At 30.8% G+C, this 19,825-nt stretch overlaps 9 protein-coding genes across 9 annotated transcripts, besides 3 other annotated features; 4 read left to right on the forward strand and 5 right to left on the reverse strand.

The window, feature by feature from the left end:
• Positions 1-1,362: 1,362 nt before the first annotated feature.
• On the forward strand, positions 1,363-2,652 carry TVAGG3_0661020 (ribonuclease inhibitor domain-containing protein; the record flags this gene model as incomplete). Its single annotated transcript, XM_001309449.1, has 1 exon — positions 1,363-2,652. One exon carries the CDS (start codon positions 1,363-1,365, stop codon positions 2,650-2,652), a length of 1,290 nt encoding a protein of 429 aa, XP_001309450.1.
• Positions 2,653-2,776: 124 nt separating this feature from the next.
• On the forward strand, positions 2,777-4,069 carry TVAGG3_0661030 (antigen BSP-related family; the record flags this gene model as incomplete). Its single annotated transcript, XM_001309448.1, has 1 exon — positions 2,777-4,069. The coding sequence occupies one exon, from the start codon at positions 2,777-2,779 to the stop codon at positions 4,067-4,069; it is 1,293 nt and encodes a 430-aa protein (XP_001309449.1).
• Positions 4,070-4,840: 771 nt separating this feature from the next.
• Positions 4,841-5,476, forward strand: TVAGG3_0661040 (ribonuclease inhibitor domain-containing protein; the record flags this gene model as incomplete). The annotated part of the gene is made up of 1 exon (XM_001309447.1): positions 4,841-5,476. The coding sequence occupies one exon, from the start codon at positions 4,841-4,843 to the stop codon at positions 5,474-5,476; it is 636 nt and encodes a 211-aa protein (XP_001309448.1).
• Positions 5,477-6,514: 1,038 nt separating this feature from the next.
• TVAGG3_0661050 (uncharacterized protein) lies at positions 6,515-7,321 on the reverse strand (the record flags this gene model as incomplete). The annotated part of the gene is made up of 1 exon (XM_001309446.1): positions 6,542-7,315. The coding sequence occupies one exon, from the start codon at positions 7,313-7,315 to the stop codon at positions 6,542-6,544; it is 774 nt and encodes a 257-aa protein (XP_001309447.1).
• Positions 7,322-7,600: 279 nt separating this feature from the next.
• TVAGG3_0661060 (O-acyltransferase protein) lies at positions 7,601-8,846 on the reverse strand (the record flags this gene model as incomplete). The annotated part of the gene is made up of 1 exon (XM_001309445.2): positions 7,648-8,835. The coding sequence occupies one exon, from the start codon at positions 8,833-8,835 to the stop codon at positions 7,648-7,650; it is 1,188 nt and encodes a 395-aa protein (XP_001309446.1).
• Positions 8,847-10,830: 1,984 nt separating this feature from the next.
• Positions 10,831-12,845, forward strand: TVAGG3_0661070 (transcription initiation from RNA polymerase II promoter; the record flags this gene model as incomplete). The annotated part of the gene is made up of 1 exon (XM_001309444.1): positions 10,848-12,806. The coding sequence occupies one exon, from the start codon at positions 10,848-10,850 to the stop codon at positions 12,804-12,806; it is 1,959 nt and encodes a 652-aa protein (XP_001309445.1).
• A 239-nt stretch (positions 12,846-13,084) lies between these two features.
• On the reverse strand, positions 13,085-14,560 carry TVAGG3_0661080 (temperature-gated cation channel protein; the record flags this gene model as incomplete). Its single annotated transcript, XM_001309443.1, has 1 exon — positions 13,085-14,560. One exon carries the CDS (start codon positions 14,558-14,560, stop codon positions 13,085-13,087), a length of 1,476 nt encoding a protein of 491 aa, XP_001309444.1.
• A 225-nt stretch (positions 14,561-14,785) lies between these two features.
• TVAGG3_0661090 (uncharacterized protein) lies at positions 14,786-15,100 on the reverse strand (the record flags this gene model as incomplete). The annotated part of the gene is made up of 1 exon (XM_001309442.1): positions 14,786-15,100. The coding sequence occupies one exon, from the start codon at positions 15,098-15,100 to the stop codon at positions 14,786-14,788; it is 315 nt and encodes a 104-aa protein (XP_001309443.1).
• A 220-nt stretch (positions 15,101-15,320) lies between these two features.
• Positions 15,321-16,158: a mobile genetic element.
• Positions 16,159-16,400: 242 nt separating this feature from the next.
• Positions 16,401-17,372: a mobile genetic element.
• Positions 17,373-17,772: 400 nt separating this feature from the next.
• Positions 17,773-18,611: a mobile genetic element.
• A 75-nt stretch (positions 18,612-18,686) lies between these two features.
• On the reverse strand, positions 18,687-19,711 carry TVAGG3_0661130 (protein serine/threonine kinase protein; the record flags this gene model as incomplete). Its single annotated transcript, XM_001309441.2, has 2 exons — positions 18,687-19,045; positions 19,139-19,703. 2 exons carry the CDS (start codon positions 19,701-19,703, stop codon positions 18,687-18,689), a joined length of 924 nt encoding a protein of 307 aa, XP_001309442.1.
• Between the last annotated feature and the right edge of the window lie 114 nt (positions 19,712-19,825).

Genomic DNA, 19,825 nt, shown 5'->3' on the forward strand with positions numbered 1-19,825 from the left:
CAGCATACATATAAAAATGAAAGACTTAGAGCCTAGGGTTAAGCAGGAAGATAGAGGGTACATATGAGATTATCCTCAGTAACTCTCAGGCAAATCTGAGTTTTTGGTCAGATATATAAGATTATTGTGAACGAAAAATTATCTAATATAGACCTAATTGTCATGTGCGCATATATACATATGTATATATTATATGTTTCTTGTGTTATTATAGGTTAAATCCATAGTTTGATATGTGAGATAAATTATATCTTAACACAGAAATCGTTTTTTTATATTATCACAGTAGATATGAGGGATACTATATGAGTTATAATATATATTATTAGGAATAAGTATATAGGTCCAAAATAATGGGAATGCATAATTTATGGCGAACTCAAAACATTTATTTTTATATTATGAGGTTATAAAATTGTTTTATTCATATATTATATGTGCTCTGTGCTATTGAAATGTGCTTAAAATGATTCTGCACGCGCAATCACAAAGCAAAACTTCGTAGCGAGCAACAGTTTGTGCAAGGACAGGGAATTTATATTTTTATCCTTACATAAACTTATAATGTGGTTAAAATGTTCGGTTCGCTCTCACTTTTGTTCCGCAATGTGAACATTATTTTATTAATAGTCATACTCGAAAACATTTACTTGTTTTTGGAACATTACAATACATTTCTTTATAAATCACATTTTCATATATAATTCAACATTTACATGTTGATTTGTAAACATATTTTCAAATAAACCTTTAATATTTTTATTTTCAAACTGATTATTCACAAATTTCATTTCACATTGATATGCTTTTATAAAATTCTTATGATTTATTGATCATATTTTCTTTTATATCTCCTTTAAATTGTATCCTTCTCGACAAATATTGCCTTGAATTTGAATTATTGCAAAAAAACTATAAAAAATTCATGAACAATCAAACACCAATGGTATTTATAAATTTCAAAACCGAATGAAACTAGTTGACATAAATCGATGAACGAATTCTTAATACTGATTTTATATCCTCGGCGTTTACGATTTTCTTTTTTGTAACTCAGGATATCTTGCAACATAAAAGCAAGTAGGGGAATAAAGGACATATTTGCTTAAAATTGACATTCTTCCATACCGAAAAATTCTAGTTTACGTTCATTCAATTTTTTTTTGAAAAATACATTATTCAAATACATAAGAAGAATATTAACTAACATGTTTTTACAATTCAATTAAAATTGTTAAAAAATGTTCTTACCTTGATGAAATTGTTCAATATTTTTTAAACCATCATCTTTGAATTAAATTCATTGTCATTTTTACAATAAATTGAATACAATTGAAAAATCAAAAATTCTTACACTGTGTAATGGAAATTGAAAAAATAAGCGATAACGAATATCACATATCAGGCAGTGTATTGTATAGTGTATTTTCAGGTAATTCTTCTCTTCAGGTTGTTCAACTATTAGGCTCTTTTTCAAGATTTCCTTCGTATTGCTTTGCGAAATGCCAAAATCTTAGAGAAATACAATTCAATCCAGAAATCACATCTATTGGAGACTATTCATTCTATCTATGCGATAATCTTGCCACAATCAATTTCCCAATTGATTTAAAAACCATCGGAAATCATGCATTTGAACAATGCACAAATTTACAAACACTGCAGTTACCAAATACAATATCAATTCTAGGAGATAATTCTTTTTCGGGCTGCGCACATCTTACAATTATTAATTTAAGCTCGGATTCAATTATTATTGGATCTAGTGCATTTTCTTCATATACAGAACTTAATACAGTTAACGTTCATGGCAGTTTTTCCGAAATTGGAGAATATGCTTTTAATACTTGTCACAAAATTCAATTTTTTAATATCACAGGTGATCTTACAACAATTTCATCATATTCTTTTCAATCCTGCACTGCATTAAAGAATGTTAACATTAGTTCTTCGGTTACAAAAATTGGAGACTTCGCATTTAGTTCATGCAATTCATTGGAATCAATTACATTACCAGACACAATAAATTTTATCGGAAAAGATGCATTTTCCAGCTGTACTTCCTTGAAAACTTTTAAAATCCCAAGAGATTTAACAATAATTCCAGAAAATTTATGCCTTTCTTGTGATGGGCTCCACGAAGTAATAGTAAATAGTAATGGTATCTTATACGAATCCAATTGCTTCGGAAGTTGTCATAATTTGAAGAGTATTACTTTCGAATCTCAAAATATTTGTGATTTAATTATTGACGGCGCCTTCATTGATACACCATTAGAAACAATTACAATTACAAATAAAAATGTAACGATCCTAAGTAATTCCTTTGGCTCATCAATATATACATCATTAACAAATGTTGATATATCAGACGGATATGCATTAATTTTTATTGATGGATTCGATGGATTCAATGGAGATGATTCAACTTTAAGAATAGATTGCAAAAATGTAACATTGAAGAGTTCAAATAATTTTCAACAAACTTTCAAAAGCATTGATATTACATCATTTGATTCTATAGTTATTTATAATAATACTTTTTCAGGCGCAACTGAGTTATCTACGATTAATTTAGATGGAAAAACTGTAGAGATTAATGGAGGTGCTTTTTCAAATTGCATGAATTTAGGAAGTATTTATATACGGTGAAAAAGTTTTACTTGGAACAAATTCATTTAATGGCTGTGGCTTTTTGTCAGAATTAGGACTAAATGCGCAAAATTGTCTGATAGAACAGTATGCTTTAGATGGGACAATTTTCACTGAATTTTCTATGCAACCTATTAATAGTTCAATTGATTCCTATTTGTATTGCTATTCTTTGGGAAGCACGCAGATAGAGAGAATCACTCTTAGCATCACATCAGTAATTTTTGGTTCTAATACAATAACAAATTCAGATTCATTAAGAGAAATAGAGATTACATCAAAAGTTTTCCGAGTGAATGATCAATGGTCATTTGATGGTTGCAATGTCCTTGAGAAAATCAACATAACAAGTGATGAAATATACTTTTCTAGTTATAATTTTCATTCTGCATCAGATTCAGAACATGAATTCTCACTTTATTTGAACGGAAACAATATATCATTAGACAAAGACTTATTTGATAGTTACAAAGTAACTAAAGTTGATATCGATTCTAAAGGATCTGTTTATATTTATTTGACATTTGATTTCCAAAAAAGTTTACAAAGTGTCAAAATACATTCAACTGATAAAATCATAATTGAAGGAGCATTTGAAGGATGTTCTTCACTTTCTTCATTTGATTTTCAATCAAACAATATTACATTATTAGGTAATGCTTTTAAAGATTGCCAAAGTTTACATGAGATAGAATGGAAAGAAGGAATTTCTTATATATCTAAAGATGCTTTCACTGGGTGTAACATTACAAAAATCACTTATCCAGAAAGTAAAAATGAAATTGTACCTGGTGCATTTAGTTATTGGAGTAATTTGAAATATTTTGGAACTAATGTAGTACAATATACAGATCAACGAATCACATTACAACTGTCAAGATCAATAACAAAAATTGGTGATTATGCATTCTATAATTGCAAGAGCTTAATCAACGCACAATTCCCAAGTACAGTTGTTTCATTCGGAATGCATTTATTCGATGGATGCGAAAATCTACTGTCACTTCACATTAATACATCTGCAATCTTTGATCCATCAAATATCGTAGATACAATTCAATTAATATCTGGAAGTGGGTATGAGCCATATTCTATGTTCAATTCACAAATGACACATGTTTCGTCAGATTATTATGAAGTTGCAGTTGGAAAATTCTATAAAAGTCAATTGCAACCCTTTGAAGGAACTTATGTTACAAAAATTAATAAATATGCATTTTATCAATGCCAATCTTTAACATCTGTCATGGTTGGTAATGTTGATTACATTGGTGATTATGCATTTTATGGATGTAACAGGTTATCAGATTTCCATATTTCAAGCTATGTGTATTATATAGGAGATTATGCATTATCTGGACGTACTAGCTTTACCGAGTTTGAAATCCAAAGTATTTCAGAATATATTGGTGAATAAGCATTATTTAGTATTCAAGATATAACATTTCCAGAAAAATTTACAGAATCGGTAACATTTAAAACAAATTTTATCAAAGAAAACAAGATTCCTTCAAATCTAGTTTCAGATGAAGATATAGAAATGAAAGGTCTTGCTTTCAGCACTAAAACTGAATTAACAATAACATGCAAATCATTATTAATTGATAGTTTAACTTCCAGTTCATTAACAAAGCTAAAAATTCATTGTTCTGGAACTGTTCACTTGAAATCTATTTCTCTCTGTAAATTAGCCGATTTAGAAATTAATGGAAAAGACATTATTTTAGAGAAGGAATGTTTTCAGTCAACCCACAAATTAACAAATATTTGGATCAATGGAGAAACTATTGATTTAGGTGAAAAATCCTTCCAAATAATAAACAACATTAATAGTATTTCATTGATTGCAACAAAATCAATTAATTTAGGTGCAAATTTATTATCTAACAGTCAATCTCATCCAACGAATATAGAAATAAAAGGAGGAAATGTTACTTTTGCAGAAGGTTCCTTTAAAGATTGTTATTTCGTTGATGTTAAAATATCAGGAGAAAACATATTTTTCGCAAAAGAATCTTTTGCTTCTTCAAATGATATAATTCCCATTTCTGGAGATGTTGAAATTTTTGCACAGAACAACATTGTTTTCCAACCAAATAGTTTTTATGTATCATATATTGGATCTGAAGAAGAAGAGACTCCTTTATCAAATAAAATGAATATAACAGGTTTGAATCAAGTAATTATTATGGAATCAGCAGTTAAATTATTAAAATTTGGAAATTTAGAGATATCTGCAAAAGAAATGATAACAAGAGAAATGCCATTTGAAGACTGTCAATTTAATAATGTAATTTTGAATGCAACAAATTATGATTTGTCTTCTTCTATCTTTAAAGATATGTCTTCAATAAAGAATATTAAAATTACTGGAGATCTTAAAGTCATTCCAGAATATGCATTCTATCGAACATCAATCACTCGAATTGACATTAAAGGAACGAACATAATAGGTATTAATGCATTTTCACAAAATCCTAATTTGAAAATTGTTAACATTGAAGGTGAAATTTCATTAATTCAAGAGTCATTTTTACAATGCACAGCTTTGCAATCAATCAGCTTTACTGGTAAAAACACTGTAATTGATATAAATTCATTCAATGGCTGTACAGAATTAGAAAATGTAACTATTTCGAACATCAAAGAAATTGGTTCAAGTGCATTTTCTGGATGCACCAAATTGCGATTAATCAATGACATCTCAAATTGTGAGAGAATTGGAGATAAATCATTTGAAATGTGCCAATCATTGGTAATTTTTTCAATACCTAGAAAAGTGAAGGAAATTGAAGAAAATGCTTTTATCAGTGTAATAATTTAGAAAGTGTTACTTTTCATGACAAAATCGAAAAAAATAGATACAATGCATTTGGCGAATGTGCCAAGTTGAATCATATCAAATTGTATGGAAATATCATAATAGACGGTGGATTTTATGGCTGCACTGCATTAGATGATCTCTCCATCAGTGGTGATAATATAACATTCAAGGATTATTCATTTTCGTCTACTAAGTTATCTCAATTAAGATTAACAGGAAATAACTTGAGACTTGAAGGAGGTTCTTTCACTTATTGTGAAAATCTGGTTAAAGTTTTCAATCTTGGAAAGTTTAACATCATTGAGGTAAATGCTTTTCAAAATTTGAAAATTACAGAATTCAATTTGGGAAGTGACTCAGTTTGGGATGTTTCTTCGGTTCATTTCCGGAAACAATAAAATTGACATTTGGTGATAACATTTCTCTTGCCAATCTAGATCAATTTATCGACATCAGTTCAAATCCTTCTAAATTAGAATCAGTTGTTTACACAGGATCATTCAGAGATGATTATTCAGTTGATGAATCTTTCGGTAATTATATCTACCGATTTTCATCATTCATTGATGTTCCATATCGATATAAACTTTCCACATTCTGTTATGTTCCATGTCGTATTGGCGAAAACATGGCAACATTATTAGTTGAACACAATTTTATTAATAGTCATACTCGGAAACATTTACTTGTTTTTGGAGCATTACAATATATTTCTTTATAAATCACATTTTCACTTATAACTCCACCAGATCTGTGGCGTTTACGCATTTCAACTTTTTCATGCAATATAGTAAATCATACTTTCAACCTTTATATTTAATCTCCCCATAGGATCAAAGGATCTCTAGTGGGACCTTATAGTCTTTCTCATTTAGCTAAATATTTGTTTTGAAATTATAAAATATTATGATTAATTGAAGTAATATATCAATAAGAGTATCAAAACACCAATGAAAAGATCCAAAATATAGTAAAATTTTCAAATAAAACGAAAATATAAAATTTGAAATTATTTTATTAAAAGTTAAACATAAATTATATACTATTTATTCAAAGCCACATTATCTATTTCTCAGATGGCTCATTTTCTTGTTTATTTGCTTTATTAGCTCTATTTTTCTTTTTATTGGCTTTTCTTTTCGCATCACGACCTTTCATGAAGCTTTGGCAGCCAGAGCCGCATGAAAGAAGGATAATTTCTATAACTAAAATGAACAACGCTGTGTATACGATGTATAAGTATTTCTTAAACGGTTCTAGTAGTTCTTTAATCGTATCTGTAAATTTTATATCAGGTTTAACTGTTTCTTGAGGTTGTTGAGGCTCTTCTTGTGTTTTTTCTTGTTTTGGTGCAAATTTCGACTTTCTGTTCTTTACCATGTCTGAAATTGGCGCTTCTTCAGGTTGTATTTCTCTCTGTAATAGGTATTGAGTTTCTCCATATAAAATACTTGCAGAATCTGCTGAATTAAATGCAATTGTAAGTTCTTGATCTAAAAGAGTGCCAGTTAAAGCATATTTGCCATCTATTAAATCGAATTCTAAGCTTATTGTGGTTCCTATATTGTTTTGTGTTGATTTTAGTAAAATTTTGTTTTCTACAACTTCTACTTCAAATGCATCGACGAAAGGGTTTAATCTCGACTTAGCTTCGATATTATTTCTATATATTGATCCAATTATTTTATCATCTGCTTTATGAATTTCAATTCCGTAAATTTGATTTTTAAAATCATCATTTATAGCTCCACTTTGTTCTAATTTGACCACAGACCAATCTCCGAGTATTGCATCCTGTATTGATGCTTGTGTTGACAAATAAAACAAAAAGAATTGCATTTTGTCACTTTTATAAAATAAAAAACAATGGAAATCTTAGAAAAAGATACAATATTGTGCAGTGCATCTTATGTCTTTGTGCTATTTACACATAATGCCGTTGATTATCAATATAAAAACATGAATAACACACTTTTATATAAATGAGTTGAATAAAATTTGGCGATCTGTTATGTGAATATAATAACCTACAACAATTCTCTAGACCAAAAAAATCAAAATTAATATATAATTATGGGCCTCAGATAGCAAACAAATGAAGTATATATTATTTGAATAGAGATGAAAATTTTTACTTTCAATACAATATTGTAATAAAAAAAATTATTTGATTAATTTTCCCATGAAGTATCAAGAGCATGTTGAAGAACAAGGTCAATATATTCCTCTTTTGCAACCATAAGGATATGAGTTGACCAATATGACGTAGAATTGAGGTTATGGCACAATAATTTCTTATTTGTCTTCCAATTGTTGCAAACATACTTTGCACCAAAACTGTTGACAACTGAGTCGCCATCAGTGCGTAGTTTTTCTCCTTTTTGAGCATCCCATCCAGAAGTTGTGTCGAACCTATCATTGTAGACGAGGAAAGTTGGTACATCGAGCGGTTTCAACTGGTTTTGATAGAATTCGGTATGAAGGGCTGCAATTTCTGGAGTATCGCGGAATTTTCCGTTTGCTTTGAGAGCTTCGAAGGCATCTTTAGCAGTATAGCTCTTGCCTGCATCATCGATGAGAACTACTTCATCTTGGAAAGCATTAATGTTTGGCAGATGAACATATAAAGCTCCGATTGAGGAAGCAAGCTTTGCCATGATATCTTTGTTAAGTCCGAGGCTGCGTAAGAAGGAAACCTTTCCGTTCCAAAGCTGTTCAACGACTGTTCCTGCTCCGCCGAAAGAAGGTGCAACTAATAAGGCTGATTCGATGTATTTGGCACGCCAGTCAGCTGTAGTCTTGTTTGTTAAGAAGTAATGAACGAAATAACCACCGAGGGAGTGGCCTACAAGGACAACTTTTTGATTGTCATTCTTAACATAAGCTTCTTCGACAAGTTTCGTCATTTTATCATAGTGGTCTTGTCCAAGAACAAGTCCTCTTCTCCAATCGAATGGGGCGCCAAAAAGGTCTTGGCCAACTGTATATCCGTGCTTTTGAAGGTATTTAATGTATTCGTGCATGTAAGGGATGAGTTTAGATGAGTTGAAAATATCATCAATGAAACTCATGCCATTGACTCCTCCGAAATCAACAATATCAATTTTACAATTTTCTTGATCGACAGCATCATTGATTGTTGGATCATAACGCATTGTAAGCCAATCTCCTAAGCAATTAACGATTGGTGGTATAACATATTCTTCATCAACCCAAATTTCTTCATTATTCAGATTTTTTGGGCAATACCAATGTGTTTTTCTATTAGTAATTGTTGCAACAAGATTGCTTCCCATTGTTCCTGGAACAAGAATGATAGGACGAAGCGAAACAGAGGTGGATAGGAACAACCAAATCATTTGAAAATCGGAATTGAAGCAAATCTGAAAACAGAAAAAGTTGAAAAAACCATAAATTATATTTAATGATATGTATTAAACACATTCATTAAAAACTATAAAAAAATCAATTCCGTTTTTGAATGCTCTCAAACCAATAAGACAAAAATAATTAAATAATTTTAATCATCACTATAATTAGATTATATTTGTTTTTCAAATGTTTTCTGAAAAATTTGATTTGACCAAAACTTCATAATATAATAATTCATTAACCATCTATTCATTTTTTATGATTAATTTTTTCTTGAAAAAGAACGCATTTAACGTTCTCATTTGTCATTTATTTTACTTAAATGTTATACACATAGGCGTGTATATTCAATATAGAATCGTTTAAAAGTTCAATCTCTAAGTTTTATAGGATTTCATTTCAATAGAAGTAAATGTTTGGAAAGGCAAATACATAAGACGATAGCATATCTAGCCGAACAATATTTGTGTGATTATTATTAAAATAAAAGAATCTTTTTGATATAAACTTTCAGAAAAATACATTTTTTTGTAGTTATGAGACTATCGAGACAGTTACGAACGTTTGCAATACCAGTAATCGTATCAATTGTTCACTTTTCTTCCAAAATATGGAAGAAATGTAAATTTGTTGATAAACTATAAAATGAAATTATGAATTAATGAGAGAAATGAAGTCGCATGGTTTAGTATATCTTATGGAACCGAAAGGAGATTCCGAAATACTGGTATATGAACTAAAGGAAATTCGATCATTGGTCTTAGTTTTAAAATTTTGCAATCATCAAATAAGGGTTTCGTTTTGCTAAAATTGTCACTTTTATAGCATATTTGTTTTTGGATGTTTTGCGAAACCAAAAAAAAACTATGATATACAATGTGTGTGTAAAGAAAATACTTTATTTACTAGTTAAAAAATCATTTGGTATTGATCAAGTTATTTTTTCTGGATAAGATATTATATGGATAATTGGATAGAAAATACAATTATATAATCTTGTACCTGGTTTAATTAAGCTAATTGTCATCAGAAACTTGTAATTTTTATGAATTTCAGATTTTCTTTTCATTACTGCTTTTCTTAATAGGTCAAGTTCTTATTTACGTTATAAAGTATGATATTTACAAATATCAAGTTATCATGTTTTTTGAGAAATTATGAGAAACAAACAAAAATGAAAAAGATAGGAATAGCAATGAATAGTGATGTGGGTATAGAAAATGTAAGAGATATGAATGCAAAGCAATCAGTATTTAGGATATTGACCATAGATTTCGAAAAAAAAATGCTGCATATTGAGCGAAAACTATGATTATATTATAAGGCTGTCATTTAAAGCATAATGAAACTATTCCTTTTCATTTTAATCGAATAAGATAGTAAAGATTTTTGAATTAGCTAGAAACTGATGAGATGTTTTCACAAATCAGATTTTTAATCTCTATAATGCATAATTCACTCAATATCTCAATTTTGATATTGCGAGATATTTTTGCTATCGGTTTCGCAATTTTGACACAATAGCAAGAGGGTTCTATAAGCATTATTATCAACGTAGAATCTGAATATCATATCAGAAAATGTCGCAAATCTGACATTTACCCGACAAAATAGCAAAAATAATTGAATACTTTTCGCAAAACTTTAAAAATCGATAAAAATATGAAATATAGATATTAAAGAGACTTTTTATATAATATTCATAAAGATTTTCCAAAAATATGATACCGCAAAATTAAAAAAGTGACGTCTTGAGTGGAGTCAAAGGTCGAAATTGCTAGCTAAATGTTTTTTTAGCGAAATTGCGTATTGTACGTTTTTTTTCGCAAAACGAAACCCTTACATCAAACATTTAATTGGATACCTAAACTATATATAGCATAATTTTAAACTTGATCTGGATTGATAAAAAAAAATTATAACGTTTATCAAAAAATGATAAATTTTTTTTTGAATAGTTTATGCTAAATTTTTTTTGGCGGCGAAAATCTAAAATTCAATGTCACGTCAGCATTATGATGCAAATGATGAAGAAAAAAAGATCCTCGTGCCTGCAATTCCTATTTATTTCTCGTTTCAGCCTCGCAGCGACGAGCGAAATAATATAATTTCCCAATTGTTAGACAAGCTACAAAAAATCAATCCGGATCACTGGAACACTACCAATGTCCGAGTGTGGCTCAGAAATAATCAGAAAAACTTCTCTCAGCTTTCCCAAGGAATGGAAATGCAACCGTTATTACCTCCAACTCTGGAATCAACGCCCAAATTTGTGCAACTTCCTAGCGCACCGCAATTACCTAATATACCAACCCATCCTTCCTTATTAGATGACATCTCTATCAGTTCTAATAATAATTCCTTTAATATTCCACCTGCAAACATGTCTTTAATTAACGATACGAAGTCTCAGACGAAAGAGTTATCTGTGTCATTCCCTCCACGCTCACCTTCAAGATCTACCTCTCCATTTCTTGATTTATTTTCATTATCAAGAGCTTCCACGCCAAGCATTTTTGATTCATCCCCTCAGTTTTTGGATGCATGTCCACCAAAGAAAAATAGCATATTCAATTCTGATTCAAGAGAATTTTCACGTCAAAGCTCCACCCCAATTGAAAACAAAAAGCTGGACGTATTCACACCACTCGAGCTCAAAATTCCAGATATTCCAGAGCATTTATTAGAAAACCAGTTCGATGCCTTCAAAAATGAAATGTTTTCTCTACTTAAAAAGCTTCTCGCAGCGATTTCAAGACTATCAATCGTTGAACTCTCCCCTTCGAAGCAAGAAGAACAGATAAACCATGAAAAATACATGAATCAAATCATCGAAATTATGGGAAACACTCTTTCAATAAAGAAAATCCATTGCAAGGATGATGAGTCATCCTACATCATCCCAGCAACTCTCGAAACTATCAAAGAGGACAAACTTTTCATAAGAACTCAACAAACAATTCCGAAAAACATTTCGGCGCGCCTTATTGCTTTATATCAAGGCACAGCTAACATCGGAGTAAGTACAATCGAGAATTACCTCTGTTCGGACTTCTCTAACACAACTCTTTGCGTTGTTAAAAATACGAATTCAGTTACAGAAGCATTTTGCTGCGGTCGTAGCTTTAAACTTTCTTCTGCACCTGTTAAGTCAATTACTTTGGATGAAAATGATACAAGGCTCTGGATTAACTACGGAAATAGCGTTTGTTCGTACAAACTCCAGAATATTCGCGACCAAAAGGAAGGAGAGATCGGAGCGGCATCAGAATACGAAATACAGATCCCTTCAGTCGAAGGAAGAATTTGTAATATTTTTGACTACGTTTTTACTCTTTCAGGAGGCATGATTGTTAGAACAAACCTCTCAAACAGTACTCCACCGTCAAAATTCGATATCAAATTCAACGACAATCCATTAAAGAAGCCAGATTTCTTGGCTTCTCATTTCAATCGCTTATTCGTCGCTTCTAAAGACTACCATACAGTATATGCCCTCGACTTTAGCTTACAGATTACAGAAAGGTTAGTTGGCCATACAGGGAACATTAATTTGTTACTTTGTGCAAATGGATTTCTGTTTGTTGGCTCAACTGACCAATACGTCCGCGTATACGATGCAGAGCATTTATCTCTTATTAATACCATCGATACTACAGACTTTACTCCAGTTTCTGCAACAGGAGGAAAAATCAACGAGTTCCCTGTAGTATTTCTCGGAGGATGCTCGAACAACAGATGCTCTGTACGTGTATACGATGTCAACCAGAAGGCTTTCATCAGCGAAATTTTCACAGAATCCCAAATTCCGGCTCATATCAACTTCGAATCTGACGATTTCACATTGGAAATAATCTGCCAGAACTATGAGAAGAAAGGAGATACGATTGTGATTCCTCAAACAACTCAGACTGCAAATAATTATTATATTTCTTATTTTGTAACTAAGCACTTTTAAATTTTTACTCAGAATTGACTAAATATTATGTTTTAACGATATATATCGGTTTTTACAAGGCTATCAAAAGAATATATTGAAAAAAGAATTTCAATCCTTTGTTTTGTTACTGATTTACAAAGATTTTGTTAAAACAACTAATTTTTCAGTTATGTTTTGACTGTTTTTTTTTTAATTTGAAACACCTCAAAAATCCCCAGGTGACATTTTGATGATATCACAAAGTGGTGTTGAAAGTAATAATATTAAAAAGTTTATTTAATAATAAATTAAAGAAATTAGTTAATTACATGAATTCGAACCTGACCAGGGACAAGTGTTTTCTGTGTTTCCTCGCATCCATTGCTGATCAAATAATCAATAACAGTTTGATTATCGTTTTTAATAGCCAAGTCAAGTGGCATTTCATTGCGATTGTTTGTTGGATTCTTATCAATTTCTGGTTGTGATAAAAGTAGTTTGCATGCATCGATTTGTCCGCTTGATGCAGCAATATGAAGTGCAGTTCTTTCACCACCGTCTCTTTCATTAACATTGTGGTATTGAAGTGCAAATTTCATACCTTCAACATCTCCAATGTAACTAAATTCGTGAAGAATGAAATCATCTTTAGGACTGTATCCGTATTTCTCTAGATATTGAATGAATTTAAGATTTGCTTTAGTTGCTGCTTCAATGACAATATTTGTTAATCTATCACCAGCTTTTGTAAGCTTCAGATAATCATTTTTAACTGCATATTCAATAGTTTCATGATCATTTTTCTCGTAAGAATCGAGAAGAATTCCAAAAATCATATCAAAGTTTCTTGGTTCTTTTGGAACATGTTGAAGCTTTTGAATAGATGATAAATCTTGTGGAATATTCAATGGTTCCTTTTGTTCATCATCTATTATAATTGGTTTTATGATACTCTCTTGACATCCTTGGCTTTTCAAAAAATCAACAAGTTCTTGACGAGCATTTTTCTCAGCTTCAGTTTCATCCTTAAATACTCTATTAGCAAGGTCGAGGGGAGTCTCATCTTTTTGATTTAATTGATTTTTTTCAATTCCTTGTTTTGATAAAAGAAGTTTACAAGATTCCATTTGACATCTGTCTACAGCGTAATGAAGAGGAGTCCACCAATTTTCGCCTTTTTCATTAATATCATGGAATTTGAGTGCATATTCTACACCTTCAACATCTCCAATCTGAGCAAACTTGTGAAGAAAGAAATCATTCTTAGGATTGTATCCGCAAACCTCCAAAAATATAATAAAGTCTCGACCTCCTCTAAAAGCAGCTTCAAGAGCAACATTATTATAAAAAGGTTTGTCTGTGTCTTGGACTTTCATATATTCATTTTCAATTGCAAATCTAATTGTATTAGCATCCTGATTCAAAATTGCATTATCAACAATTTTGTATATTGAATTAAAGTTAGATGGATTTGGTTTAAGATTTTTAAGCTCATCAATTGGTGAAAGAGCTTTTGGAGGGGAATTATAATACTTACGTCTATTTTGTCGTGGTGGTGATGATGCAACACATCCGTTTTGTCTCAAATAATCAATAACAGTTTGATAGCCTTTTTTAATTGCCAAGTCAAGTGGCGTTTCATTGTGATTGTTTGTTGGATTTAAATCAATTCCTGGTTGTGATAAAAGAAGTTTGCACGCATCAATTTGTCCATTTGATGCAGCGTTATGAAGTGGAGTCCATTCATCACTATTTCGTTCATTAACAGCATGGTATTGAAGAGCAAATTTCATACCATTCAAATCGCCACGGTAACTAAATTCGTGAAGAATGTAATCATCTTTGAGATTGTAGCCACATTTCGTTAAAAATTGGATGCAACTAAGACCTAATTTATCAATAGCTGAAATAACAATAGCTGGGTATTTGTCAAAGGGCTGTTTGAGTTTAAAATAATCGTTTTTGGCTGCAAATTCAATTGTTTCCTTGTCTTTTTTCTCAATTGCCTCAAGAAGTACTTAGCATATTTTATAATAGTAGAAAGGACGTTTTGGAATCTTTTGAAGCTTTTCGATGAGAGATAAGCCGCTGAATTCATTTAATGAATAAATAATAGGTAGTAATTCGTGTTGTTTGTTAAAAATAGGGTCAGGTTGTGAAGTTGTCGCATTGCCTTGGTGATTATTTGCATTTGGGTTAGGTTGTGGAACATATGGTGTGAATTTTGGTTGTGGTCTTGGTTTATATCCACCACGGTTATATCCAGTATTACCTGAGTACTTAGGGCCTTTCTTCCACCCGCCATCAGTTGATCTTCCGTAAGGGTGAGACATTTAATGAGTTCAACTCTGAAAAATTTTTGAATTTTTGACTACTCAAAATTTACTAATCATTCTATATCACGCATTAATATATACAATCGATTTTTTTTATGAAAAATTTCTGAGGAATATAATCGATAATTTTTTTTAGTACTTTCGCAATGCAACAAAATCATTTTTCAAATTAAATCAGAATTAGTCAAAAAAAGTAAGAAATCACATAAAGATATTGTTATAGACCGAAAATAGATTTTTTCGGTTTTCTCTTCAAATAATTGAAAGAATGATACTATTATAGGTTTATTATATTATATAGCATATAATCATGCTATAGCCGAAAATTATAAGTTTTGAGAAGATTGAATATAACACAAATAAATTTGAATGTAAGTTAAATTGCTTGTTGTTTTTAATAGCTATTTAATGAGAAATCCAATATTGCAAAATTCAAATTGAATGATTGAAAGAACAGAAAAAGTCATTCTTTTCAATTTCGAATATGTTTCATTGTCTTTATAATTATATGGCAAATAAGATATTTAAACTTGATTTTTGAAGGAAAATTCACAAAATTGAATAAATTCAAATAATTTTTATTCAAAAATAAACTAGTTATTTAAGTTTAATACTAATTATCTATTCAAACTACGAAGTTTGTAATTTAAAATATTTTGTGAGATCAGATTGAATTAATTCAAGGTTCTTTTCAATTAATATTAATGACCATATTACGCATTTTCGAACATTCTAAACCAAATATATAAAAATGGGAGACGAATGTTAAATTTGCTAGACATGGGGGAGTTGTCTGCAAAGTTTTAGCTCTTATCTCTAACAAAAAATTAATTTTTAAAAAAATGACCGAATACGTTTCACAGCGAGAAAAAAATAAAAGGCAAGATAGAATTTTCTAGACATAAAGAAGTTGTTTACCGAGTTTTAGCTCTTATCTCTAACAAAAAATTAATTTTTAAAAAAATGACCGAATACGTTTCACAGCGAGAAAAAAATAAAAGGCAAGATAGAATTTTCTAGACATAAAGAAGTTGTTTACCGAGTTTTAGCTCTTATCTCTAACAAAAAATTAATTTTTAAAAAAATGACCGAAAACGTTTCACAGCGAGAAAAAAATAAAACTGTACACTGATTTTCATTTTCATTTACAGTCACTTTACTTATTATTTTTTCTTTTTTTCATTTTAATTATAAATTATTTCATAATACGTTTATTTACGTTACCATTTTCTTTATTCTTTTGAATTCCATACGAGACACTTATAGAATATTTTGATTGTTAACGTACTTCATTAGAATGAATCCTTACAAAGGGTATGTCGATCGAATTTACCTAATTGGTATTTCCAATCAGATTGAAGAAGGTAAAATGACATGGGAAGAAGCTTGCACCCATGTTCCCATCGCCCCAACCCTTCAATCAAATGATTTCAAATATTTAGATGTTTCAAAATCTTTTTTACAAAATCAATTTAGCTTACAGAATATCCCATTGCCTAAAGGCAAGAAAGGTCGTAGGGTCAATCCCTACGACCAAATCAAAGCTCTTGCTGTGATACATGACCACTGGGCCTTTCCCTGTGGTCAAACAAAACAGTGGAAACGTTTGAAATTACAACAAATTGATGTATCTTATAGAGAAGTACGCAGATACTTCAAAGAAAATCATTTCACCAAGACGCGATTAGAGCATGCCGGGCCAGAAACAACAGTAAGATATTGGGCGCTTTCACCCAATCTTATCTGGCACGCAGATGTTCATTATTTTAGGGGTGTTCGTGGCCAGTATATTTATGGCATAATCGACGATTTTAGCCGCAAAGTCCTAGCGTGTATACAAATACCAGATATGCTGGCAGCGACGACAGCGAACGTTGCGGCTTCCGCCTTCATTGAATTTGGCGCCCCTTATTGTTTCTGGACAGACAACGGTTCAGAAAATAGGGGCGCCTTTCAAGATCTACTTGATCTTTGGGGCGTCCAATGGCGGCATACAGACTCTCATTCTCCCTACCAAAATGGGAAGATTGAGAGATTCTGGCCGACATTGGAGCGCTGCCAAAGCATTCAGGCTATTCCTGCCTTTATTTGGGAGGACAATAATAACACACCGCATGAAGATCTCCCAATTAATACATTAACTGGAACAAATTACACGCCAAATCAAATGTATCAGCTGAAACCGAAATACACAAATGCAGATACAGAAAGGTTGTGGCAAATATGGGATACAGATACAGGCATGACCGCTGTTGACACATTCACAGCGTAATAATAAACATAATTTTTTAATTTCATTTTTAACAAGTTTTTTTGAATGTATGTAATGAATAATTCATTAGAATATGATAATGCACATTGTAACAGAATAGAACAATTACCAAATTTTTTTTTGAAATTAAAAAATAAAAGTAAAAAGTATAAAGTAATCTAACCAAAAAAGATATTTAAAAGAATTTTGGAAAAAACAGAATAAGGATAATGATATTATTTTAGATACACAATCGATGTACTGAAGAATAATCCGGTAAAATGATGATATAAAATTAGATTATTTTACAAGTAGCTAAAAGAATAAAACTATAATATAAAATAAATGAAGTTTAATGAAACAATAAAGGTTAAATAAATAATAAAGATTTTTATTTTATATCAGTATTGAGAAGAAGTAACAGCTGACACTTGGTAGACAACTTCTTTATGTCTAGAAAATTCTATCTTGCCTTTTATTTTTTTCTCGCTGTGAAACGTATTCGGTCATTTTTTTAAAAATTAATTTTTTGTTAGAGATAAGAGCTAAAACTCGGTAAACAACTTCTTTATGTCTAGAAAATTCTATCTTGCCTTTTATTTTTTTCTCGCTGTGAAACGTATTCGGTCATTTTTTTAAAAATTAATTTTTTGTTAGAGATAAGAGCTAAAACTTTGCAGACAACTCCCCCATGTCTAGCAAATTTAACATTCGTCTCCCATTTTTATATATTTGGTTTAGAATGTTCGAAAATGCGTAATATGGTCATTAATATTAATTGAAAAGAACCTTGAATTAATTCAATCTGATCTCACAAAATATTTTAAATTACAAACTTCGTAGTTTGAATAGATAATTAGTATTAAACTTAAATAACTAGTTTATTTTTGAATAAAAATTATTTGAATTTATTCAATTTTGTGAATTTTCCTTCAAAAATCAAGTTTAAATATCTTATTTGCCATATAATTATAAAGACAATGAAACATATTCGAAATTGAAAAGAATGACTTTTTCTGTTCTTTCAATCATTCAATTTGAATTTTGCAATATTGGATTTCTCATTAAATAGCTATTAAAAACAACAAGCAATTTAACTTACATTCAAATTTATTTGTGTTATATTCAATCTTCTCAAAACTTATAATTTTCGGCTATAGCATGATTATATGCTATATAATATAATAAACCTATAATAGTATCATTCTTTCAATTATTTGAAGAGAAAACCGAAAAAATCTATTTTCGGTCTATAACAATCACATAAAGATATCTAAATAAAAAAATGATCAAGAAAAGGAAATACATTGATATAAATCAAATTTATAATGATTAGTACACTTCGTCTTCGAATCCATCGAAATCTTCAGCCTCGTCGAACGCCTGTTCGAGAGAAATAGCTCCTGCAACCTGCCTTGAAACAATTGGCTTGTTGCGGTCAGGGAAGTAGCTCTGGAACCAGATGTGGTTCAAAGCTTCCTGGGCAGAGAGTCTGCGGTCTGGATCCTTCTCCATGAGCCAGCGGATGAGGTCCTTGGCCTCGTCAGAGACATCGTCAAAGGCCTCTGAGTTGAAGTCGTATCTAGCTTCGATTATCTCTCTATGGCAATCTCCGCTTGGGAATGGAGACTCCGCGGTAAGAAGAACATACATGGTAACACCTAATGACCATAAATCAATCTTTTCACCATCTGTGTGTTAGTATTTTGAAAAAAATAAAAATTTTTGCGAAATTTATCAAATAAAAATATTTGTAAATTAGGCAAAAATAAAATAGTACATACATGGTTTGTGTAAATAAATTTCTGGAGCTGCATAAATAGGAGTTCCGACAGAATCATTTAATAACTGGCCAGGATTAAATCTTTTAGCAAAACCGAAGTCTGCAAGTAAAGCAAGTGGATTTTCTAAGTCTCCGTTCTGAAGGAATATGTTTTCTGGTTTGATATCGCGATGCATGATACCAATTGAGTGACAATAGTCAATTGCTTGGAGCATTGAGTACATAATCTTGCATACAGTCTGCTCCTTCATTTTGCCGTTCTGGTAGACAATCTCAAAGAGGTCACCGCCAGTAGCTAAAGGCATGACAACGCAATAGTAAAATTCGATATCAAATACATCCATCGCTTGGATGATATTTTGATGCTGAAGTGAACGCATGATGTTAACTTCGTCTTCAATTGCTTGTGGATTGGCTTTTGCTTTTTTGATGCATTTAATAGCGAGTTTGCAGCATTTCTGCTCGTGATAAGACTCGTAGACAATAGCATGCTCTGTCTCGAAGATCTTGGTATAAAGTCTATATGGGCCAATAAACTCAGGAGGTGGTGGTGGAGGTGCAGTCATTTTTTTTTCCGAAGAAAAGTGACATCAAAATTGATCAATCAAATTCGCTGTCTTTTATTAGAACAGAATATCATATAATTATTATCTAAAAAATTCAAGATGAAAAAAGAGAAATGTTGACA

The sequence above is a fragment of the Trichomonas vaginalis genome, chromosome III (genome assembly GCF_026262505.1).
Source record: "Trichomonas vaginalis G3 chromosome III, whole genome shotgun sequence".
NCBI lineage: Eukaryota > Parabasalia > Trichomonadida > Trichomonadidae > Trichomonas > Trichomonas vaginalis.